Source organism: Taeniopygia guttata, chromosome 3 (assembly GCF_048771995.1).
Source record: "Taeniopygia guttata chromosome 3, bTaeGut7.mat, whole genome shotgun sequence".
NCBI lineage: Eukaryota > Metazoa > Chordata > Aves > Passeriformes > Estrildidae > Taeniopygia > Taeniopygia guttata.
This window is the reverse complement of record NC_133027.1, coordinates 22,622,705-22,648,760: the sequence shown is the minus strand read 5'-3', so window position 1 is coordinate 22,648,760 and position 26,056 is coordinate 22,622,705. Positions and strand designations below refer to the sequence as shown.

Sequence of the window (26,056 nt, the reverse complement as noted above, 5' to 3'; positions counted from 1 at the left end):
AGAGTGCAGCTGAAAAAAAAATGATCTCATTCTTGGTGAAAAGAGTTTCATCCTCTCACTATAGGGTGGTATTTGACAGAAGTGAAGTCCTTTAACAGCAAGTAAAATAAAGCAGGTATCATATCAAGCTTTTGAAATATCACAGAGCTGATGGGCTTGTAGCATGAGAGAACCCCAGAGACAAGGGCGCAAGAGTGAGGGACCCTTTCATAGCAGAAGAATCATATTCAGTGACACCATGTAAGATGAAAGAAAGAACCACCATAGTCTAAAGAATGCATAGTCAAGTCTGAAGGATGCTTATTCAACACTGATGAATTTTTATGAAACTGGGAGACAGAGAAATGCGTGTTCAGATTATACAGTTCCACAACTCTTTGCAATCTCCAGTATGCTTCTACTGATATTTTGACATAAAGCCATTAATTGCTTATTATATATATACCATATATCTCAGATGTCTGAGAAGGTAGGGTTGAATTAACCATACTGTCAAAATGAGGCTGTTTTTTGGGGAGGGTTTTGGTGGTTTTGTTTGCTTGTTTGTTTGTTTGTTTGGTTTGTTTTTTGTTTTCTTGTTTTTACTGAGAGAATAATTGGCAGAATTTATGCAAAAGCAAAATGCCTGGGAGAGTAGCAATTGATAATACAGTCTTCTGCAATAAACCACAGCTTAAAAATTCAGCCTGGTACTCATGTTTTCCTCTTGTTACAGATACTTCCTCCATATGCTGGAAAGGAATGTTAAGATTTTTGTTAAACTGAGTTATTTTTTTTAACATGTCTTCCTCCATCTACTAGGAGCCTGGCATAAAGTATTCATTATTTGGGACAAATGCCTACATGCGGCTAGGATGAATCTAGATTCACTTTGGCCAGTTTGGTGTGACCTAAGCAAATATTTCCAGGGAACTACTCTTCACCAAAGTTAATAAAATTCACTCATATTGGCAACAGATCAGTGTTTGTTATGCATTCAGAATCACAGAATATTCTGAGTTGGAAGGGACCTACAAGAATCACGAAGCCCAAATCTTACGTGAATAGCCCATACAGGGATCAAACCCACTACCTTGGCATTGTTAGCACTATGCTTTAAGCAACTGAGCTCATCTCAGGATCAAAGTAAACTGACATTTTTTACATTAAAATTATTAAATGTAAATATAATTGCTGTATCTCACTGTGATGTCTGATATCATATAAAACCTTTTCTAAATGCCTATCATATGTCTATTTTAGTTTATATTCTCTTATTTGCATTTAACTTTGTTTGAATGTCAGTGGATACTGAGCTTGAAGTAACCTGCCCCACAAAATATGCAGTCTTCCCTGCTCCTGCTAGACTTCTCTTTTTATCCTTTATGTTTCAAGGCTAACTCCCCCATTTAGGAGAGCCATTGTTTGGTTTAATTGTGCAGTTTTCATGGGTTTGCCAGTTGACATTTTCAAAGCCTCCTGGACCCACAGAATTAGATACTGTGAATTCTCTAAACAGGCATTTCCCTGTACATTTCAAGCACAACATATTTTGCCATACCTGAAGTATAATCACTGGAAGCCCTGACCATGTGAGGGAGACCTACTGAACCTTTTGCTTACTCTAGTGGTCAGGATACACGTACCAAACAAATCCGTAGACTAAGGGAATGATATCTGTGTATATATCAAAGGACAGGAAGGGAGGAGATAATTAATGAGAACGTATTGCAGAGTGTGGGACCTGAGCATGACATAAATGGTACAGAATAAGGGATAGAAATGGTACTGGCTTTGGCTGGAATAGAGTTAATTTTCTTCATAGCAGCTTTATGGTGCTGTGTTTTGGATTTGTGACTAAACCAGTGTTGGTAACACTATTCCTGAGCAGTGCTTGTACAATGTGAAAATCTTTTTCTTCTCCTCAGACTGCCTCATCAAGAGGAAACTGGGGGTGCACAAGAAGTCGGGAGGTGACACAGACAGTTGACCTCACCTGACCCAAAAGACATTTCATACCCATTATATAAAACTCAGGGAAGAAGGAGGAAGTGAGGAGCATTTGAAGTGATGGTGTTTGTCTTCCCAAGCCACTGTTACATGTGATAGAACCCAGGTTTACTAGAGATGGCTGAACACCTACCTGCCCATGGGAAACAGTGAATGAATTCTTTGTTTTGCTTTGCTTGTATACACAGCTTTTGCTTTACCTATTAAGCCATCTTTAGCTCAATCCATTAAACCATCTTTAGCTCAACCCAGGATTTTTTCACTTTTCCCATTACAGTTCTCTCCCCCATCTCACTGAAAGAGAGTGAGCAAGTGGCTCTGTGGGGCTGACATGCCAGCTGATGCTAACCCACAGAACAGTTTCATGATTTAGAATCAAAAGCACTCTTGGTCTCCGCTGAGGGTCCCACATGAACATAGTACTTTGTTGTTTTAGGGTTTTTTGTAGATATTAAAGCTTAACAAACCTGAGACAGAGTGATCTCCTATAAAATGGAGTGTCTGTCTGGTTGGAAACATACTTCATCTCCTGCCTGTCAAAATGCTAGAGATTAATCGCAACAATGCTCAGTGTCACCCCTCCTAAAGTGCTGATCTGCAGTTCAGCAGAGAAATGAAATTCAAAGAATTCTAAAAATATATGCAAATTTTCCATTTGCAAAGATAGATCTTTGACAGCTCTGGAGAACATGTGGAGATCATTATTCGATTATAGTAGATTGAATGCTACCTTTTCCTGATAATTCAAGAGAAGATACATCATGACCTCTATCATCTGATAGTGTTGCCTTATAAACTCCTTCATCTTTGCGAGACAGCTGCAAGGAAAACACAAGATGTTTACTGACAAGCTTGATAGTACCACATAGTACTAGATTTGCTCAACACCTGCACAATTTTCTAAATAAAACAACATACAATGTACTGTCTTCTGGATAAATAATCGTACCAGAGAGGAGATGAATGCTATGAATGGCTGGTTCATGCTTTTTTTATGGTTTTAGTTTTTAAGCCTAAAACCTATTCTGATTTCAATTCAATTTCCTCTAGAAACCATGAGGAATTTTTTTCTTGTTCCAAAAAGACAGGATTGATCTTGTTTAGTAGAAATTACAAGCCCTGTAGTAAGATGTAACAAGGCATAACTGCAACCCACACAACTTTAGAAATCTAATTTTTCTTCAGCAAAAATGATTATTTTTTTGAATTATGTAAATCATAACAGCAAATCTATATCCTGTAACATCAGCTCCTTCATGCTGCTTGCATTCAAACAGCAGCAGTAGTCAAATTATATCTATTCTAAGTAAATAATTAATTTGTTACCCTTGGAGAGTTTATATTCTGAAATCTATCACAGTGATATTGCATTAAAGGCAGTAGGGATTTTGTGGTTTGTTTTCATTTCTTTTAAAACCTGAAGGAAAATATACAAACATTTATATATAGATTGGAGATTACTTAATTTTAGACTTATACAAATCCAGAAGTACATAAACCATAGCAGAAATATAATAAAATTTAATTACAAGTAACAAGAGCTATCCAAGACAAGCAGAAACCACCCTCCCCAAAAAAGTCTACTCAAGAAAAATAAAGCTAGTTGACCCTCTTTAAAGGGAAATGAGGGAAGGAAATTAGAAGAATATGAAGCCAATAAATAAAAAATTTAGATGCAATGCACATTAATGAAAGCATAAAATCTCATTCTGGGAGGTTTTGTCACTTCACAAAGGCAACAACTATGCAAGTTAGGGTTTCAGATATAATTTGAGTTATCCTGTTTGCATAAAGATGAATCTTAAGAAGCCATAAACTTCAAACTTATTCATTTTAGGCAATAAAACAGAAACACTGTTAAAAATTAGGTGCTTGAACAAGTTGAAAAATTAAGGAGTAATAATAAAGAATGAGATACAGGTCACCCAAGGACTCTGAAGCAACTTAAGCATGAATGCTGAACTGATTAACAAAACAGATAATTTTTGCTAGCAATAGTTATTCACCAGCTAACTGAAGAGTAGAAAATATGGTTTTTGTTAGAACTGTTCATAAAAGTCATGATTGCTGGCTTGCTGCTTTGTCTGGGAAATCTAGAGTGTGTCAAGCAGAAGCTGTCATTTGTAACCGGCAGGCAATACAGTACCTTGGGAATACTGAGGTGACATTCTCCTTTCTGCAGATCAGGCAGCTCCTCAACATCAACCCCAGAACCATCCTTATACCACTTAAAATCAGTCTCCTTCTTTGTGTTTGCGACCTGTACCACAGAAAAGACACATAAGCCTGGCTCTGTCCTGAGGAAATATATCGCACTGTGGGAAGTCACACAGGTACTTTCAACATATTAAACCATTTTTTTTTATAACACATGTCAAATAAAGGTAAGTAAAAAAACAGTTTCAACCAAGTCCTACTAAACAAATCTTAGTCCTGCAAGTGTTTCTTTGCAGCACAATATACCAGTTTCAGAGCCCTGTAAAATCTTAAAGAAAATCCTGGCCATCTCTTCCCTTAAATGGTTTTGCACCATTGCTCTGTGCTTTTAGTTTGTCTAGAGATACCTGTGGAAGAAGTATCTTTCAAATTAGAGCTTCTGAACTCTCCTATATCTTTTTGGGTTTGCCCTGTGACTCCAGAGAGCTGTAACACAAAACTATCTTAGCTGCTTATCTTAGTCTTTGGCCAATTTGGAGATTTATCCCAGCTGCCTAAGCTATGTCTCCCATGGATAAGCTGCAGGAAGCAACTGAAATCACTATTCTGAAAGCATCCAAGACTTCAAAATTGTGACCTGCACCAAAAATCCTTTTTAATTTTACCTTCTACATTGAGTCCTATGGGACATACAAAGACCTGAGGAATACTACATATTGCAGTCTCTTCCCAGCAAAAAGGGGCTTAATACCATAGTGCATATACAGAGCAGTTAGAAAGCAAAAATTTTGCTATAATAGCAGCAATTAATTGAAACAACACCTAAATAGGCTGGAGCTGTACCTGAAGTACTGTTCTAATTTTGATATAAAAACTGTATATTGGATACACTTGAAGTATTGCTGGATAAATTACCTCAAACTGTGAATTCAAAGAAGCCAAAACTGCACCTCTTTTTAGAAACCCCATATTTTTTTACCCTCACTTTCAAAAACACTATGGTTTATTTGACATCACTATCCCCATACCCTTCTAAAAGCCATAAAAGTGCAATGGTATTTTCACATGTAGCCTGAATTCCCAGTCATTGTGGCTTTGGTAGAAAGACAGAGCTGGCAAGATATTTCTCAGTCTCCAGGCAGTTGCTTTAAAAAGGCTCCTTAAAGAAAAGGCAAAAATTGAACAAATAGCTAGAGGGCAGCCAGGAACTTAATACAGATCTGCAATAGCTTTCAAGTGGCTTGCTTGGAGGAAAAAACATGCACCAGTTTCTGACCCTTTTACATTAGAAAAGTCATTCCATAGATGAACAGCTCTAGGAAAGCTCTCAGTAGAGCTGACAAATAAGAGAGTCTTCTATACTGATTCCTAGACATCTCTATCAAACATGCTCAAATTAATCACATCTATTCTTGCTTAATAACCAGCATGGTTGCTATGGATCTCTGACAGTATTTGAGATCACCACCTGGCCCAAAGCAATGACTTGCTCAAGAAAAGTGAGCAGCATTTTACATTTACCAGTAACTACAAAGTGGCTGTTCCTGTAGTCCTGTGACATGAGTGGCAATTTTATTCGAACAAAGCCCGAAGGAACAAGACTTTAATTCTTTTCAACAGTTTTTCATCAAAGACTGTTAGCACTCAATCTGACAATAAATAGACTGAGTTTCAGACACATGCAATTTGCAGTGCTGAAGTTATTTCCTGTTGGCTTTTACTATGAAATGTTACATTTTTCACTGTTTAGCCACACACCAAAAATCTTGCTTTTAACAGACACACTACAAATAAGGGCCAAACTTGTGCAAGAGCAAGTAGCTTCTGAGTGTTTTGAAATTTAGAATTATTAGAAGCAAAATGACAGTGGTTGCTAGCATATGAAGAAAAATAATCTCAAAACAAAAAGCAAAAAGCAAACACCATCAAATTATCTTTCAAATGGCCAGCCATGTTCCACTGACATTGAGGGGCTACAATACCAAGAATATGGTCATCAATCCCAGCTAATTCATAATTAAATATTAAGTAAATCAAAACTCACTCAGGTCCAATAATATAGAAAAAAAGGGATATGTGAGGTAATATTTGACATACTCTTTTATAACACAATCCATATTTTCACATAATTTCTGATATGGGCCTGGATCATACAGTCTGTCCTTTGCCCTCCACAAGCTTCCAGTCGACATGATATCCTAGCTTCCCTGTGCCATGCAATGGCCTTTAAAAAAGTCAAGGTATCACAGATACTTCCTTCACATTACCCCAAGCTCTTAAAAGAGGCAAAACCTCTCTTGACAATTTTTTTTTGCAGAGGTGCAGTAAACAGAGCCTGGAAGAGATGCGGGTCAAGTATTATGATATGGCCTTAGATGACAGGGATTATTCCTTGATTGTTTTTATTACCACAGAAATAGCGTGCAGTGGCCACACTTCTAACTTGTTTGTCAGGTATGTGGAGTTTGAAGGACAAACCCAGGCTTTGTTTTTCAAACTCTTTCTATGTATAAAAACAAGTTAAACAGCCATAAACAACAGTTCCATGTGAACCTAAAGGCCAGTCACATACTAACAGTAACAAACATTATAAGGTCAATAGCGTAGTTAAAATGATAAGTGTGCAAGCAGCATACATCCTAGATTTCATTTACATAAAATGTTCTGACCTTGTGAACAAAAAGCACACTGGTGAAAAGGAAATAATCAGATGCTCAGCCTTTCACAGCTTCAGTGCTATAAACAGTCTTTACAGTCAATGAAAGAAGGATAATTTCAGATTAATTTGTAGAGAATTAACACTAGCATAACTGGTTCAGTGACATTTAATTTCCCATGTGAATGAAAGGATAAGCAGGGTTCATGCCTGAGCTACATGCATGTGGAGATTATAAAGTACTCCAGCAAAGGTACAGTGTTGAGCCCTAAAATGTGAGCACATGGAATGGCAGCTTCAGCACCAGGTCAGATCTGCTGGGAATAACTTGAGGTTAAGGGTGTCCTAGTTAATGAGCAGAAAAAAAAAATCCCACAAATGTGCATGTAAATTGCTCATAATGATTCAAGTCTGTCTAATTATAAGCCAAAAGTTTTTCAAAATAAGAGAAAATTAATACAAAATAGTCCATATTAGAGAAAAAGAGAATGAAGAGGAGTTTGATGCCTGAATTCAATGTACTTAGTTTTTCAGACCTCTAATTAGTCACTCTAGAAGAACAAAACAAATGAAAACTTCAGAAAGGCATTTAAAGATGTTAATAGCAGAAGTTACACTGAAATCAATATACATTATCATTACTTAAGATTCAAAAGTCATCAGCCAAAAATAGTTTAAAAATCATGTTTTATAACCTTAATTCTGGAAGTCTTTGTAGCACAACTGATTACAGTTGATTAAATAAAAAGACACTTTGTTAGAGAAATCAGAAAATGGTAAAGAAAGATTTTAAACTGGCATTTTTTAGCTATTTTTAAGAAAGAAGAAAAGGGATACTTCTTAAGGAATGTATATTTCATGTAAATTATTCTTATGGCTCGTAATTTTCATAAAGAATTAGACCACCTAATAATACATTTAGAAATTTCCTATAATAATTTTTCCTTTCATTAACACTACTGTTGAAGAATCGTAAGTCACAAACTTTCATACTCAAATTTTCCAAATAATAAAAATAGTTTTCATATGAAACTTTTGTTTTTAAAGGTATCTAAGTAATTTTTCACATTTTTCTACCTCAATTCTTCATTAACATATTCTAAATAATATTTTCAAGTATATTTCCTTACCTTACAAGAAAGTAAAACTTCACATTCCTCTGTAACATTCCAATACAAAAACTCTGAAAAGTGAGGACCTAAGAAACAAAACAATCTTAAAGCAATGTTGTAGAATGAAGAGTATCAGAAGGATCCAGTGAAAGAAAAAGGATGACGATTTCAACATCCTTACACAAGAACAAGAGGGACCTCCTGAACTACCCATGGTGACATATGTAGCCTTTTAAATATTATTTTATTTACTTATCTCAATAAATGTACATGTCTTTGTGTTGGCAGGATCAGGGGCCTTAATTCTGATACCCAAATCTGTGAAGTTGCAAAGTCCAAGACTTTAACTTAAATCATTGAGTACTGAAATATTTTGTCAGTTTATGTTGTAAGTGGTATCATTTCTTTCATAAATCAATTTTAAACAGCCTTCAAAGAGAAAGAAAATAGAATTATATTGCTTCTGTACAGAATCTTACCTAAGCTATTCAGGGAAAAAAATTTTTTAATAATTATTGTTACTTTCATCCTGAAAGCCATCTGCTTAAAAGTGAAAATTGCAAACTAGAGCTCAAGGTCAATTTTTTAAGGATTTCACAGGGATAGAATTCTGAATTAGGCATCCAATAGTAATTTTCTCATTCAGCTGCAAACAATGTCGATAACGAGCATATAACAAACTCTACAACTGTATAGCAACTATGCAACAAATATACATTTAGTTCCTGGAATTTTGGCTCAATAGAAACCATAGGGTCAAGCATTTAATCTTCCTTATCAGGCACTACTTGTCTTGTCTGTCTACTCTTCTATCAATTATATTGAACAGACAACTTGTATGCTCAAAACGAAATGCAATTAAATGTTTTGTTGGACTGGAGCCTACAGTAGGAACACTTCTCGTGAATATTGAGCAAAGGAAACCTTTTGTGAGAACTCCTTCTTTCTCAGCTTAGTGAAGGTTCAGATACAAATTGACAGTGTAGGAAAATAAGATCCACCAAGGTTTCAAGTATCTCCTAAGACTGAACAATATCTTCTAATAAAGAAAGGAAGCTGTAAGTGTTTAGCATTCACCAGGGATGAATCATTAACTGCAAACTGGGCCTGAAGTCACCAATCTGCTCCATCTTACCTTGTTTTCTGAGATATTCCTTTCGTTGGAGTTCAGACTCAGCCAATACTCCCTTGAATGCTAAATTTTAGAAGAGGTGAATGAAAAATGAGTTAGTCACAAAATTACTCAAAGAATAATTGAAGTTCACTTCTCCATCAAAGTTTCAATATTTCAATGTTTCAGTGAACATACCATCTCCAATGAGAACTAATGAGGACTGGTTTTTGGCCTTGCCATCCTGAATCTGTACTGTGTAGGTACCTTCATTGTCAATTGTAAATGTTTCCATCACCATTTCTATAATGCCACTTGAACGGTCACAATTTATTTTATGCCTCTGAAATAAATAAACAAGTATTTCAATATACTATAAATTACTTATGATTACTATATTATGATTACTATATTATTATATATATATATATATATATATATATATATAATGAGTTATATATATATATATAATTATATTACCAAATTATGAGTTATATTCCTTCCCCCAGTCAACCTTTTTCATGTCCTTTTAATTGTAAACTAAGGGAAGAAAACACTGCTTTTATTTACTGTTGTGTAATAAGATCCCAATGATCACAGATACCTCTGTGTGCAGCTGCATTTGGAATCCTCAAGTCATCAAAATATAGCTGGTTTGTATTTGAAAAAAATTTTTTATGGCACTGTGCATATTTGAAGAGCCTCACAGCCAGCCTTTAGCTGCATTACAGCTTCCAGTTCAACAAGGGGGTTTGCTAGCCAGAAGGATTATTCCTTGCAGAGTCCAGAAACAACTGGAAATATTAAATATGGATCTTCAAATAAATGCATCAACCAAATCCAAGAAGTCATCCCTACTAAATATCTGAGACATATATAGTAGTCAATAGTGGATCTTATTTTCCCATAAGAAGATTATAATGATTTTCTCATTTAATGCTAGGTATAATTTTCAAAGAACACTTTAAGCAAATGACTATGAGAAAAGTAAGTTTTGCAAACCCCAGAGAGTTTCTGGGACCCAAAAGGGATTGACCAAGTCCAGCAAAAGAGAGGTATAACTCTGTCAGGATATATAGTTACCCATTTAAGTGTTTGCAGAATACACAAAACACCAAATATTGACTTGAATTCAAAGTTAAATATGCTTTTCACTGTTTGTGTCCTTTATGTGTTTGCTTTTTATTAAATATTTCAGAAAGATAAATTATTGTCAAGCATCATCATGGAAACAGAAAATTACAAGAAAATTAGACAATCTTTGCAGAATATGTGTTTTGAATTTTCAGGTACTATTTTAAATACAACAATGTTTTACTAATATCCTTTTTTATTCAGTGAGTTACAACTATGAGGACAATGTCCCCTACTAACAGTGATGGTTTTTGCATCTCAACTAACAAATTGCTAAAGCTAAGTAAAAATAACCCACAGAAGTTTCTTGGTGAATACTTTATGGTAAACTATGTGGCCAAGGATATATCACACTAACTTCCAGTCACAATTGCACAGAACAATAAATGTCACCATCTAGGAGTTATATGCAGTGAATTACTATAAATTCTGTTACTTTAAAATTTACTATACATACTGTTAAAAGGAGACATGATGTCTAATAAATAGAATGCTTTGATAAACCTGTTTATTGGTCTCCAAAAGTAAAAAATAGTACTAAAGTAACAGACAAAGTTTAAGGAAGGAGAAAAAGAAGAAACATTTTAAAAGCTAGTAAAAATGCCAGTTATTAAGCTCTCTAGAATCTTATTGAAATGGAAAAAACCTCTAAATCCCCTAAGTTCCAAAAGTAGTAGGAATGACCCCACAGATATATCTGCTTTAGCTTTGAGGGACGCATCTTGGCCAGCCTCGAAAACAGACTCACTCTTGTATGGATAACAAGTCCGGAAGAACAATGTCACATAGCCAAGATATTTAGCATTCAGTTCTGGCATTTTCAAATATATAAATATTTAAAATCTTAATGGGGTAATGGAAGAATGAAGAAAAAGAAAATATGTAGAATTGACAAAGCAGTGAGCCAACATATTGATCAGGATAATAATGTTTTAAGGGATAGGCATGTTAATTTAGATACACAATTTCTCATACATAGTGCAAAGAAAGATACTATATCAAAGACAAGATAAACTTAATTGGGAAATTAAGTAGAAAATCTACTTGTGCAAGAGTTCATCTGTTAGCGTTAAGGTGATAGGTGAGGAAGGTTAAAAACAGGCATTAATAAACTTACCTAAGCTATCAAAAAGTGCAAATTTCAATGTGCAAAAGTCAAATTCTTGCTTACAGCCTCAGAGGTCAAGGACTTCACTGGCATTTACTTCAAGAGTTCCCAGGGAGAACATTAAATTAAATTTTGCCAGAAGCAGAAAAGTTTTTAAAAAAATGCAAGAGGTATGTTTTAATCTGATTCTTTATAACACTTTTAAAAAAAAATTTCTAGTTTTATTCAACAAAATATTAAAATAAAATCTGAGTACATGGGGCTCAGTTCATTCCATTTTAAGCTTATCTTGAAGTCTTACCAGAAACACTCCCTGTTAGGACCTAGCAGGAAAAATTTATCACTTCAGCCAATGTCATGAATCAGGCCACAATTCACCAGCATAATGGTCTATTGAACATGTTCAGTGACTGTAGCCCAGTCTCCAGACAGGTTTTAGAGTGCAATTAGGCTTCTAACTATTGCCATTATGCAGCAAGATGAAGTTCAATGATTTTATGAGCATCATAAATATTAGGCTTTTATGTGACTTTCCACAAAAATATCATCTGTCTCCAAACATAAATGTCACCTGTGGGTTACTAATTAAAGAGGTGAAATAATGCAGCTTCATTTCAAGACTCTCTGATGTCAACACTTGCAAAACGTATGCGACTAAAAATAGCTCATTCTGTTCCATGAACATTGCCAAGACAAAATATTGTCATTTCAATACATCCTAAGCACGAATATTCAGGTTTTCAGTGCTATGGTTTATTACTTCTTAAATAAAGAAAAACAGAGAATTGTTTTACTCAGAAATACTTCTTCTTCCACTTGTCAATATCTAATTTACTTAATGCTTTTTGCTTTTCTATGGTGTAAAAATGCTGATAAAGCTTTTCTGACCTAAACCAGGATTCGCATTCTCAGGAATAAACCGAATCTTTCAAACAGCTGCACTGGAGAGGAATTCTTCATAGGAAAACATTTCCAGTGCTGTGCCTATGGCCTGTAGATGAACCATACTTTTGCCCTGCAAAGAAAGGTATGACCTTACTCTCTTCTCAGCCCTATCTTTTTTATGCCCTTTTATATGAAAGATCTTTCTAGAGCTATAAAAACGTGGGAAGATGATGGCCTACCCTTTTATCTCTATATAGCTATTCAATGCACAGTTTCTAATCCAAAACTAAAAAAACAAAATAGAAAGTAGTACCATATAAAAATTGTGAGTCTATAAACACTGCTGTATTGTCAAGTGCCTCCCACATTATACATAAAGCTATTAATATCAGCCTCAGAGACTCTTTGGGAACAGTAGGTTGTTGGTTTGGAATCCAAAACTGAAGCATCCATTTCCTTGAGCTATTTTTCTAAAATATTTGTGCTTAACACTTGTCTGTGTGTAAATTCTCCTTCTGAATAGACAGAGTCCAACTCTTTTTCCAGTATGAATAGGCTCACTCAACAACAGGAATTCTATACTGAAAAATATAATTGAGTTACAGATTGGCCTTCTTTTCAGGTATTATCACACCTTAATATTTCTGATATTAAGAATCTATAGGATCCAGGGAACTACAGGCCTGTCAGCCTGACCTCAGTGCCAGGGAATATAAAGAAGTGGATAAATCTTGAGAGACACCAACATACACAGAACAACCAGGGGATAAGGCTCAGTCAGCACAGGCTTGTGAAAGGCAAGTCCTGCTTTAATGATCTGATAACCTTCGGTGACAAGGTGACCCACTTAGTGCATAAAGGAAAGACTGTGGATTTTGTCTACCTGGAAGCCTTTGACACTGTCTCACACAGCATTGTCCTGGAGAAACTGGCTGCTCATAGCTTGGATACCTGCACTAGCTCCTGGCTGGATGGCCAGGGGCAAAGTTGTAGTGAATGGAGTTAAATCCAGTTGGTAGATATCAGAAATTATGTTCTCCAGGGCTCAACAGTGGGGCCAGTCCTGTTTAATATTGTTTAATATTTAATAATGATCTAGAGGAAAGGATCAAGCTGGGTGGGAGTGTTGATCTACTGGAGGGTAGGAAGACTCTGCAGAGACATCTCGACAAGTTCAATAGATGGCTCAAGGCCAATTGAATGAGGTTCAACAAAGCCAAGTGCTGGGTCCTGCCCTTGGGTCAAAACAAGGTTTGGGGAGGAGTTGCTGGAAAGTGACCCAGTGGGAAAGGCACTGGAGGTGCCTGTTGACAGATGGTTGAGCATGAGCCATCAGCATGTGCCCAGGAGGTCAAGAAAGCCAATGGCATCCTGGCCTCTATCAGCAACAGTGTGACCAGCAGCACCAGGGCAGGGATTGTACTCAGCACTGGTGAGGCCACCTCTCAAATCCTGTGTTCAGTTCTGGCTCATCACAACAAGATAGACATTGAGGTGCTGGAGTGTGTTCAGAGGACAATGAAGCTGATGAAGAGTTGGGAGCACAAATCCTGTGAGAAGTATTTGGGGGCGGTGGGGTTGTTTAGCCTGGAGAAACAGAGGCTCAGGGAGGACCATTAGTGCTCTCTACAACTGCCTGAAGGAGGTTGTAACCAGGTTGGGATCAGCCTCTTCTCCCAAGTAACAAGAAAGAAGACAAGAAGAAATGGCCTCAAGTTACATCAACGGAGTTTAGACTGGATATTAGGAAAAATTTCTTCACTAAAAGGGTTGTCAAGCATTGGACCAGGCTGCCCAGGGAAGTGGTTGATTCACCATCACTGGAGGTATTTAAAAGACAAATCGATGTGGCACTTAGGGATACGGTTTAGTGGTGGACTTGTCAGTGTCATGTTAACTGTTGGATTCCATGATCTTAAAGGTCATTTCCAACTTAAATAACTTTATGATTCTATGATAACAATAGAAACCTGCAGGTTTCTTAAACAAAATTACTAACGTATAGTACTTATTGTATACTTACATCACTGTTTTCGACTTCTTTATCATTAATGACAAATCTGAAAGTAGAATCTGGAGATAAGCTTTCAGCCTGAATCCAGAAACGAACTTCTCCTTTATCAAGGACCTCATAAGCTAATTCTGATTTCAGTGGTATTGCTACAAAAAAGAAAAGATCAAAAATCAATCATTCATGAAACCTTGTGAGAAATAGGAATATCATAGTAAAGTACTAGCAATTCCCTATTATTTATGGATTTTTTGGATAGCAAATAAATTTTACACAGGTAAAAGTCCTCTAATGCAGTCTTTGGCTGATTTTTAAATTAATTTCCCAAAGGGAGAAAAGAATTTACAGTTTGATCTTTGTACATTTTGTAAGGATTTCGCTAGTAAAAATCTATAATGTATTGTCAAACTTCAGAGACATTTAGGAATGACAATTTTATTTGATGTCAACTAATATTCTTCTAAACAAACTAAAAGATAAGGAAGCAAGGTGTTCCATGCTAAATGAAGCTGCCATAAAAATGAAGTTTCCATTGTCTCAGGAAGAATCTTTTTGGAACTCCAGTCATTAGTATGCAGTTATATTCCTTCTAGAAGTGTCTAATAGATTCAGATCTTCAACTTACTTGGATTCTTTATTTCATAGCTTAATGCCATCAAACGTTCAAACTCTGAAAATAAGAAAAATATTCATGTTTTAATTTATTCTGAAAAATGCAGACAGCAAATGGGTGTTGGTGAAAATAAATATCAGCATCAGCAAAGTTATATTCTTAAAGCTTCTATATGAACTCACAACTCTTAAAAAAATAACTGAAAAAAAATATTTAGGAAACTTAAATTCTGATAAATTGATTCAGCAAATATTTCTATTGCATGCATTTTAGTACACATTCTCTTATGCAAGAGAATCTAAACAAAGGCCAAAAACTATTTTATACTTTAAAAATAGCAACATAAAAGAAGGATGGGAAACAGTAGCTTCTAAGCAGTGTATAAAGTTCCTTCATCCCCAGATTTCCTTTCTCAGACTGTTCCTGAAAATTTTGTTTTACTGTGGCAGGAAACAAGATTGTGTCTGAAAACAAGACAGAAAGTTCTAGTTAATGCACCAAATCCTCATGAAGGCTGTGTGAGAGTCTCAAATTTAGTTTTTTAGATTTTCATACTAATTCTATATATCATAGTCATTACCAATAAATATTTGGAAAATTAACATTACTACCAATTCCAAATTTACAGATAATATAAAGACCAGAGAAAATTAACATGGATTTATGACATGATAGAGGATTTAGCAAAACTGCAGGAGAATTTATAGCTTTTGAGACAGTAAATGGGAAATGAAATGATGGTTTTCAGTGTTAAGATGAAAAATCTGATACTTGTGCAGAGATCCAGAATTAATAAAATTGTAATATTCAATAATATATGATTCGAAAAGATGTAGGGGAAGAATGGAATGGGAAACACCTTCAGTGCTTTATGCAAAAAAAAATTCAAAGCTACAGCAGATGACAAGATCTACTGAAAGATTTCAGAGTGATGCTTCAAAACTTAGCTAAAGGACAGTTCTCATGATAATGGCTCATAAATCTTCCGTGTCCTGGAGAACTTCTTTTTTTTTCCCCTGAACATGGATTTCCTCTCATCACCTACTTGGAAACGGTGGTTTGACATGTTTCTCACTGTGATTCCCTAAATGGCTTATTAGGTTGAGAAGCAGAGGGATTTTAATACTTGAGGAACTGGCCAGAGCAATTACAGCCAAGAACTGGGAAAGCACCAAAGCAATTTTTATTTTACTCAAAATAGCAAACTCTCCTCTTTATTTTTTATGTCAGCACTTCTCAATGATAGAACAAAGTGAGAATGAAGCAAATTAATTGTGAATTAAATGAAAAAAAAATAGCTACAATGAAATAAAGCAAAACTTTATACGTAATATATATACGTAAGCCAAATGATAATTTGTCCCAATGTATTTAGATCTTGTTAAAACATCATAATTTTTCTCATAAATTTCCTGCATTTCAGTTATGAGAAATTGCATTTAGAGCCTCAAGCACAATTGAAAGTGTGGTGTGAAAGTAAGGGATATTTACAAACACCATTGTAATCCCAGCATAACGAAAACAATTCTAATTTGCCATTTTTTTTATCTTTATCTAGAAAATGTTGCCTGAAGTTATCCCAGTTTTTATTATTATGATAATCAGAAAAATAAGTAATCAAGAAAAGCCTACTGTGGGTTCTTTTTGTTTTTCTTTAATTCATAGGAAATAATGTGACAGCTGTAGGGTTCTATACTGTCTTTCCTCGGGCAATTTTTAGTGCAGTTGAGGAGATACAGTGAAGAAAGATTTGAAATTGTAAGGCCCTTACCTTGATCATCCATAATGAAGCTGGAGGAAATCCCATCTGTGTCACTAACTGAGATAGAGTAAGTTCCCAAGTCTGATTTATCAGGATTTTTGAAGTACAGCTTAGAACTAAAATCACCAATTAAAAAGAATATAATTAGCTGTGTATCATATTTTTAACATTACTTACAGATTTCCTTTCGTAGATTGGCATGACTTACTGATTTCCTTCTGTTTCAATCTTAAACTTATGAGAATCATCAATCTCCTCATAAGATTTACCCCATGCAAAATGAGATGCATCTGTTGCTTCTTTGCACTCAAAAGCCAGGTAAATATTACCCTCATCATCCACACCTGAATAGATTTCTTTTGTTCCTGAAAAATAGGAATCAACTCAAATGTGAAGACTGCATTTTTCTGTAAAGGTGCAATTCATAAATTACTAAAGCCCATATCTATTTTTTCCTAAAAGATTTTATTAGTAGGTCTTAAAGCAGGTTTATGTCATGTGCTGACTCAGCATCACATTCTCATAAGTTTCTTACTCTACATGCAAGAAATGAATGCTTTTACTAATAAATGCTTATTGAGAAACAAATGAATAAGATATAATGAAATGTTTAAACAAACCAATTTTAGTATCATTCCTGAAACATTAATAAATGTGTTTCACAACAAGTAGCACTTTTGTTAGAATAAAAACCAGAATAACTGATTATCAGATAACTCCAGTAGTGAGTAAAGGAAAAAATTCTAATCACTGTATCTGTATCCACATGTTTTTTCTTTAAGTTTTAAGGCTAAGAGATTCTTAATTATTTAAATACTTATATGTGATATAATATCAAATTAGGTTGATTAAACTCAATTCCCATATTTTAGTTTTTAAGAAACAGAGATTAAACAGTTCATTTTACCTGGCCTTTCCTCAACAAGCACTGGTTCAGATATTTCAGATGACTTGCCTACCCCAGCATCATTCACTGCACGAACTTTGAAAACATAGGTATGACCCTCATGTAAATCAGTGACCTTAAACAAGATAAAGGGTAAAGCCAATTTAAAAAAACAGTCTAAACTATTTTTGTTTACTCATATGAAGATATTAGCAGAAGCTGAAGTTCAAATACATATCTTTTTTTATACTCAATCAGAACTTCTAGTAGTCAGTTTTATATTAATAATATTTAATGAAAATGTTACCTTAAAATAGCGCTTTGAAGTAGGTGTTTCATTAGCGGTGATCCAGTCTTCTGCATCTACTTCTTTATAGTCCACTAAATACCCAGTAATAGGGCTTTTGCCTTCATACACAGGAGCTTTCCACAGAAGAACTAGTGATGTATTTCTAACTTCACATATCATAAGATCATACGCAGGACCTAAAATATTTCAAATATTGGAAATTTACTTCAATGTAATGAACTTTTGCAAGCTGTTCCTGTAGAAGCTGAAATGTACTGCTGTAATTTTGACTGTATCTACTTTCAAAAATTTCATCCTTTATAATACACCTGGTATATGTGGCATCTAGGTCATTTCCCCCTCATGGCTGCATACAGCAATCCCTGTCTTATACAGTGAGTGACATTAGTATTCTGAAGCATACTTGCTTAGCTAGATCTCAGTAACTTTATTTTAAGGTTAAGCTAATCATGGAGAAAATCCATGCAGTTTAAGATTTTCCAGCAAGAAAGAGAGGTTTCTTGTCTATTATTTAACCCACCAGCCTCACATCAAAGTTGCTTCACTGAGTCTGATTCAGGTTCATAATTTAACATCTGGTTTTTTATCTTTTCATTAGTATACATGAGCCATGAACTTTAAAAGTAATCCAAAATCCAGTGGAACCAAAGGACTTTGGATCAGGCTTCTTGCTCCCTGACAAAAGAATTTTTATTGTGAACTGGATAGCTGCAGCTGAGAGGAACTTCTCAGGATAAATGATATCTGTTAGGAGAAATATTTAAACCAAAAAGGTCCTGATATTCTACAAATAGGTGAGAGTTTATGTTTGCAACTACCAGGTTATGTTCTTCCTACTATACTTTTCTTCTCCTTCACTAACTGTTGAAGTGCCATTCAGTCTGACTTATAGCAGCTATTTTTATTATACTTTTGATACTTACACTAGTAAATAAATATAAATGTAAAGGCATAATTATATAAGTTTCCTACCATGGTCAAGCATCCATGACAAAATATTCATATTCAGTCAAATTATATTGTTTGCTTCTTGTGCTTTATATGTAGAAAGCTGAAGACTAAGGATTAACTTGAGACTTAAGGATTTCCTCAGTTTTCAAGATATTAATTTTCTCTACAACACATCCTATCATTTAAAATAATCATTAAAAAATGGAGTGGGAAGCCTTACAAATAAATGTAATTGCCATTCCAGCCTACATGACGTTAATCAATGATGAGTGAATATAAAATTTGTAAAGGATGATATTCAGCAAATACACTGAAGGAAAGAGAAAAGTTAGAAGTTTTTCTCCAAAGTGGATAAACACATTTCAGAAAAGAAACATATTAAATACTTGTTGCAGACCTTATAAAGATAAATATTAGATTTCTCATGGAAAGAATGCTATTTTCAAGGTACCTAAAGCCTTCCCTCAGGGCTCTTTAAAAATTCCAGTCTGAATGTCTATATATCCACAGGTAATTAAAAATACACTGTGAAATGGACCCGATAGAAATCTAGACAGTACAAGGAAAAGTGTAATGAAGGATGTTCTGTTCAGAGGAGTGTGAGACACAGTAATTTCTTTTTATTTAAAGCAATGTAAGATAATCCATTAACAATTATTGCTAACACAGAGAAACTCACAGAGACATCTAAAACTAAAGTTTCGTGGGAGGATGAAATAATTATGGACTCTGGGCAAAGAATCCATCACTTATGCTGGAAATCCTGCAAAAGGTTTTGGCCTTTCTAAGGAAACCTTCCTTCTATATCAAAAGGTGGAAGGATATTTTGTTGACACTTGGGAGTATATGGCAGCCACATTACACTAGTCCCCAGTACCTTTAGTAAGTCTGGGAAAGGGGTCAGGCTCTTTCTCCCAGTCTTAAATCTCAACTATTTATTTTCATTATTGCTAAGCCATTGTTTAAAAATGTATTTTTAAAAAGGCTCGTGAATTATTTAACAGGTCCAGAGATTTGAGGTTTTTTGCAGGGTGGGCAATGTTCTTTGCAGGTAGTGGGTTTTTTTAAGCAGGAGGAAAGCAATACTATCTATTCAACTCATATAATAATGAGAACATAATAAGCCAAACACTAAAAAGGTCAGATTGTTAATTATGGAAATTTCATTATCGCCATTTTCCTGAAAACACATTTTATTTCTTTATCTGTCATTTAAAATGAAGGATAATTTTCACTTCTTCATTATGTAATTTCAATGATGTTTTGAAAAAACTGTAGTGAGCATAAATTGTAGATAATTTCTTTAAGAAAAAAAAATTGTTCAAATGATGATGCATTTACACTAAATATTATGAGATTATAAGAAAATGTTATTAAAGTTAAGGTCAGGAGAGTAAACGTTTTGTGATTGACAGCTTTGTTGTGTCATTAAATCCATATGGTAAGATTTTTGAACTCTGACAAATTTGGCTAGAAAACATAAAGACAAACAGCTTTTCAGCAAAAAATATTGGCATTTAAAGGAACTAACTTGGAACTTAATAGTGCAATTTTTGTTTTAGAGGGCAAAAAGAGGGGGATTTGTAAGCAGGCAAATGACTTGCAGAAGGTAAAGTTATAGTTACTCTACTCAGCATTGAAAAATACTTATTTTCCCAGGAAATAGATGTCATCATTGGAGGTGTGGCAGTAACTTTTAACAGATCTCAGAAGCAAGGGCAAACTCAACAGGAACTATGGAAGAAATTAAGTAAAAGACATCCTGCAGAGTTTGGCTGGAACTCCATGGCTGTGTTTTAAGGACTTTGAGATTCATCAAGAACTGATATACTTACCAGGTTCTGGCATAGTCCAGGCTTTACACTTAAAATGCTCACTGGGATCTGAAGGTTGACCTATTCCAACCAGATTTGCAGCAGCAACTTTGAATTCATAGAAGGCATCTTCAATCAAATCCTCTACCTTTTTTCATTGGAGAAAACAATTAAATATATCAAAAGCCATTATTTATATTCATTTAATAAATACTTGGATATAAACGTTCATTAATTGATCATCAGGCCTTACTTCCGTGCTGAAGGGTCTAATTTGAATACTTTACTCTTAAACCAAACACACTGCAGAGCTCTATATTATATGTCCATATTTCAGTCACATAATCAGAGGAATAACAGCACTCATATATTGGCAGGAAAAGTTGTAAGAGTTTAGAGCAAAGGTTCAAGGAGCCCAATCAATGAATGATCACTAGCAGGTACATATGTGTGAGGGTTCTAAAATGAAATACTTTCTTGCATTGCTTGTGAATGGCTTTTCATAAGCCATTCACTTATGCGACAGTTAAAATTGTGTTTTGCTTAAAAAGGTCACAAAGGACTGACGTGGGAGAAAAGTAAATCATAGAAAAATAAAAGAAAAAATTAGTTCCACAATATGCTGATATAATTCCAGGCAAGAGCCTCTCAGTAGTATTTTGTGGCATGTATGAATCTTTCTCTTAATGTTACCTACCATTACAAAGTGAGAAAGTAATGGGTATGAAAGTAACTGGTAATGGGATGAGCAGAATCCCATAATAATCCTCTGCAAACATCCCCGGTAAATAAACTCTGATTTATCTAATGAGCCCATCCCCACACCAGCCTCTCAGATTTTGAGATCAAAGTAGAGGACTAGAAAGCATGAATGTCTTGACACCCAGAGCACCTCACGGCAGCAGCCGTCTTCCATCCTTCTTCTTTCAGAACACTTAAATACAAAAAATCAAGTCTTCTATACATTATTCCTCTGAATAATTTTTTCACAGGTATATTTAATCATATGTCTCAAGAGAGACAGCTAAGAGTGGTACTCCTAGTGGAAGTACCAGTTTTAGATTTTCATTAATAAATAGTTGTCTTTGAAAATGTGAGATAAAAAAGGATTTTGGTGCGATTTTGATAATGATAAAAAAAAATGTGATGGTAAAAAACATATCAGGTAGCATCAATTTCAAGACCAAAGCAAACAAAGTAACAGAAAAGTCGGGCACTAAAATAATTTAGACATAATTTCCTGAAGACAAGGAGCTACAAAGTGTGACTCACAAGACAAAAAACAGATCAACCTGTGAAAATGATTTTGAAATCCTAGGTTATTAAGGGAAAGAATATTTCTGGGGTTTCCATAGAATTATTTTATCAGAGAAGGTTAAACCTTCAGTGATTTCCCAGTGCTGTACTGAATATCTTGGGCATTCTCTGTTGGCAGTATGTCATAAAATATTCTGTGCTACTAAAAGCTGTCTTGGTTTTGTTTACCATCAGTATTTCAGATTCTAGCCATTCAAACTAACGTATGAAGATGCACCTTTAGGCATAAATATAGTTACTGGCAGGAGTGTCACTTAAATACCTAGTTAAATTTTCAATGGTAAGCCCTAATTTATATTACTCATTTGTTTACAAATGCATTAAAAATAAAAATTTGTGGAAAGCATTGCTTAGTATTGCCTTTTCATACCTATCTTATCTGTCCCTTTTTTATTTCTCACCATCCATGGTCCATCTGCTATTCCAGAGATGCCAGTCATAGACTGCAGGCACGCACACATGCAGGCAGAGTATTGCTGCCTGCCTTCTGTGCATGAAATATTCTTCCTCAGCTCATCTGCATCATTATCTTCTACTTCAGTGTCAAATACCTGCAAGACTTACTTCTGTCCTAAGGTTTACAGAAAACTTGCTGACTTGCAGAAATAAAATTTTAAGTATTTGTCTGTAAAATCTGATTGTTTAATTTAAAAAGTATCACATAGATTGATTACTTGCTATATCTTATCTCCCTAACTTTTCCTCATGGAAGTTCACATCCAAATTTTCCTATTCCTGTAAGAAACATTTCGTAAATTGCAAGTGCAACCAGAAATAATTTATTTCAAAACTGTACTCTGTGAAGGTGGTGACGAGGCATAATGCTGAGTTCATTAATAAACTTTTTCAGCATGTTTATGCTGAAGGCGGATTTTGAGAGTAAGAACAGAGACACATTTTCACTCACCCCTTCTCCGTTTCATTTGCAAGTCCTCAGTTCTACAGAGAGCAGTTACGGTCCTGCTAAATGCGTACATCCTTTCTCAGTATGTTGTTATAGTGGTGATGTATACAGTGATCATTAATGAAAATAGCCTGGGAAACATTTTATAGCTCATTCCTCTTATTCCTTGTGAAAAACGTGCTTCACACTTTTCCGTCCAAAATTTACTTATCTCAATGGTCTCATTCGTATTAGAACTTCACAGTAGGGGGCAGCACTGATCTTTTAGCCCAGGTATAACATTGCTGCATTCTGAATATAAATGTCTAATTTTGTTGAAGTCAGTATTTAAAGAATTTCTCTATTTTCAGATTTTAAAAAGTCCAAAGAAAAAATTCAAATCAACTGCAAAAATATAATGAGGAAAAAATACTAACCGTATAAATCGTCCGGGTAATAAGGGAAGAATTGACTTCATGCCAGTTTTGATGGTTAGCTTCCCGTTTATCCATATAATAACCAAGGATTGGTGAACCTCCACTGTACGTTGGTGCTTTCCAGCCAAGGGTCATTGAATGCCCATCACAGTTCAGAAGAGTGATACCATGAGGATATGAAGGACAAGCTACAAGGAAATAAGCAAGCTGAGAGTTAGGACATAATCTAAAACACTGCAGTGTAGAAGTTGCTTAGAATGTTTGATATTGCTTCTGTTTTCTGCAGCATACTGCTCTCAGCTACTCAGTGAGAGCAAAGTGGTTGTAAAGTTGCTAAGCAACATTCATTTTATCACCAGATATAAACATGTCTAACATTTTGCCCTCTCAGAAGGTAGGAAGGAAGAGTAGATGATTGCAGGAAAATAGTAATGTCAGCATCTTCAAACCAAAAATTATGCTAAAAGATTAAGATGGGGCAGAAGACCTCTTCCTAGAAAGAAAAAAAATAAGCTGCTCAAATGCGTATGGAATACAGTAAAAATCATCCATTAAAAAAAAAGAAAAAATATTATAAACTTTTATTAAATTAAGTCATATGACTAACTGATTTGTGGCCACCACAGTTTTCCTGTACTGTCCTGATATTATGTGCTTTATTCAGACTGTGACTGCTTTTTAGGAAAAGAACGGAAGATATTTAGACTTTCAGACTATGTTGAGGCAGAGAAGTAATGTCCTTCATGAGGTTCCTTTCATGGGTTTACTCCCTTCTGTAGCAGAAGCAGAATTGTCACCTGTGGATGAAGAAAACCCTTTCTCTGAGCTTTTTAATCCCCTCCCACTGGCAAGCACGCCTTGTAGCAAGCAGTTTTGAATTTGTCATCCATACTTGAAAGTCTGTCCAAAGATATGTATTTCTTGGCACTGGAGTGCTTCAATCAGTACAGCTAAACACCTGTCCCAAAGCTGATCTGATACTTTCAGTTGAATTACCAGGATAACTTGAGAGAATGTAACTTATCTCATTCAGAAGATAATACATTATTAAAGACCTTAGTACAGTCCCTGATCTTGTAGCTGTACTAGTGACCACCATGAAAACTGACAGTAATCAGCAGAACTGTCCTTTAATACTTTTTTTTTTTTTTCAGATATGGTGCTATACTCAGAGGTCACAAAATACGGCCTTTGTGTATACTGCCACTTCTTGGTAAATAAGAATGACTGTAGCAAATTCCTGTAAATAATCTCAAAGTAACACTACAGAAAGATTCTGGCTACGCTAATGCTAGGTCATCTATAAATAGTCCTGCTAAATTCCTGTAAAGGCTAAAAAAATGGATAAAAGCTGTCCACATCCCATAAGTGTGTGTAAGAACCACATGCTCTGTGTTTGGTGATAATACCCCATGCAACCCTCATCTCCAAAGCACACAGTGAAAATAAGGTGCAAGTGCATTTACAATATTGTGGTGATAGATGTGCAAGTGTCCATGCACCACCTACCCATATGAGACACACTTCCTCCTAAAAAAGTCAAATAGAGTAACTTTGTCAGTAACATACAAATTTACTGTCTACTGACTAGTGAATTATAAATCTTTTAGAGGATTATTTCTCACAAATATATCTACTGGTCTTCTCCAAGAGGTGGAAGGGACTCTGCTGGGGAAAACATGTTCTATTTAAATTTTTTCAGTATGGAACTGACACTGTCCCTTAACTAAAAGTGAACTATGACAGCCCAGATCTGCGTATTCTTTGTTGTAAATACTTATTCAACACTTCAGTCAACTTGTACCGCTCCCACTGAAGGCTGCATGACTGATCTTACACAGGAATTTTGTTTGTGGGACAACAGAGAAGGTAGATTGTGCTCCAACCTGGAGCAAACAAAGGGGATTTTCTGTTTGGATCAGTTACGGAGAAATAAAGCTTACTGAAACTCTTATAAATGGAACAGATACCATGCTGAAATGTTTTGTAACACTCCAAGTCACTCAAAAACTAGTTGTCTAACTTAGTCAGTATTTAAATTTCTTTGATACAGCCTAGGAACAAAAGGCAATCTGGGCATTAAAGTGCATCTTACCCAATATTTCTAATAGTCATTATAAATAACTTTTTTCTATAAAACAGTGTATTTTCTCTAGAATATTCACATGCCAGAGAATAGACATCATTAAACAGATGTGCATGACGGCTGCAAGGTATGCTATTATAGTGAATCAGACCTAGGGAGATGATTGCTGAAGATATGTCACTCATTTGGGAAAGAAGAAGATGAGTTGCACAGAATCACACTTACTAAGGGCTGCCTGCACTGTTACAGCCTCCGACTCCTGTGAGTTTTCACTCAATCCTAAAGCATTCACAGCTTTCACACGGAAGACATATTGCTCTCCAGTTTCCAAACCATGAACAACAAACCTGGGTTAAAAAAGATAGCATCACATATTAGTGTATATTTTACGGGAATCATTCTATTCTGTAACATGAATTTGTTGTGTCAATTAAAAAGCTCAACTTCATGAGTGCTTCACAAAGGAAAATATTTCCAAGAGGAAAACTGTAAAAGGTATGATGTAGTACAATATAACTGGAAGGGACGCTGAAGCAAAAATTGCAGTACTCATTAGATTGTTAGTATTGATCTAGCAGGTGAAGTCAGAAAAAATATAATCTATTCCCTCTAAACTTTATCTTCCTAAATTCTAATCTGTTCTGGGAAGAAAATGTATTTTTCACTGTAGTTTTATATTCATTGTCAAAAATAGTTTTCAGTTTTGATCTGAGTTTCTTAGGTAATTACTGCACTAAATAAAATACTCAGAGATATCCTACTGTAATATATGTTCACATATGAAGAAATGAAATGTGCTTTCTCAACCCTCTTTGACCAAGAATTAGTCTCTAC

At 35.1% G+C, this 26,056-nt stretch overlaps 1 protein-coding gene across 6 annotated transcripts in view; it reads right to left on the bottom strand.

Moving 5' to 3' along the window:
• Positions 1-26,056, bottom strand: part of MYOM2 (myomesin 2) — a 73,390-nt gene that overhangs the window by 7,475 nt on the left and 39,859 nt on the right. For 4 of the 6 annotated variants that reach the window (XM_072926432.1, XM_072926433.1, XM_072926434.1 and 1 more), the window contains 15 exons: positions 25,448-25,569; positions 24,646-24,666; positions 23,137-23,324; positions 20,521-20,647; positions 17,732-17,910; positions 17,446-17,560; positions 16,747-16,903; positions 16,548-16,654; positions 14,789-14,833; positions 14,176-14,312; positions 9,224-9,368; positions 9,050-9,109; positions 7,933-8,000; positions 4,136-4,249; positions 2,720-2,807 (listed from right to left, as the gene is read on the bottom strand). In XM_072926432.1, the coding sequence (XP_072782533.1) occupies positions 2,720-2,807; positions 4,136-4,249; positions 7,933-8,000; positions 9,050-9,109; positions 9,224-9,368; positions 14,176-14,312; positions 14,789-14,833; positions 16,548-16,654; positions 16,747-16,903; positions 17,446-17,560; positions 17,732-17,910; positions 20,521-20,647; positions 23,137-23,324; positions 24,646-24,666; positions 25,448-25,569 (1,673 nt within the window). The remainder of the gene's footprint in view (positions 1-2,719; positions 2,808-4,135; positions 4,250-7,932; positions 8,001-9,049; positions 9,110-9,223; positions 9,369-14,175; positions 14,313-14,788; positions 14,834-16,547; positions 16,655-16,746; positions 16,904-17,445; positions 17,561-17,731; positions 17,911-20,520; positions 20,648-23,136; positions 23,325-24,645; positions 24,667-25,447; positions 25,570-26,056) is intronic. The other 2 variants (XM_030267322.4, XM_072926436.1) reach the window with 2 other exon arrangements.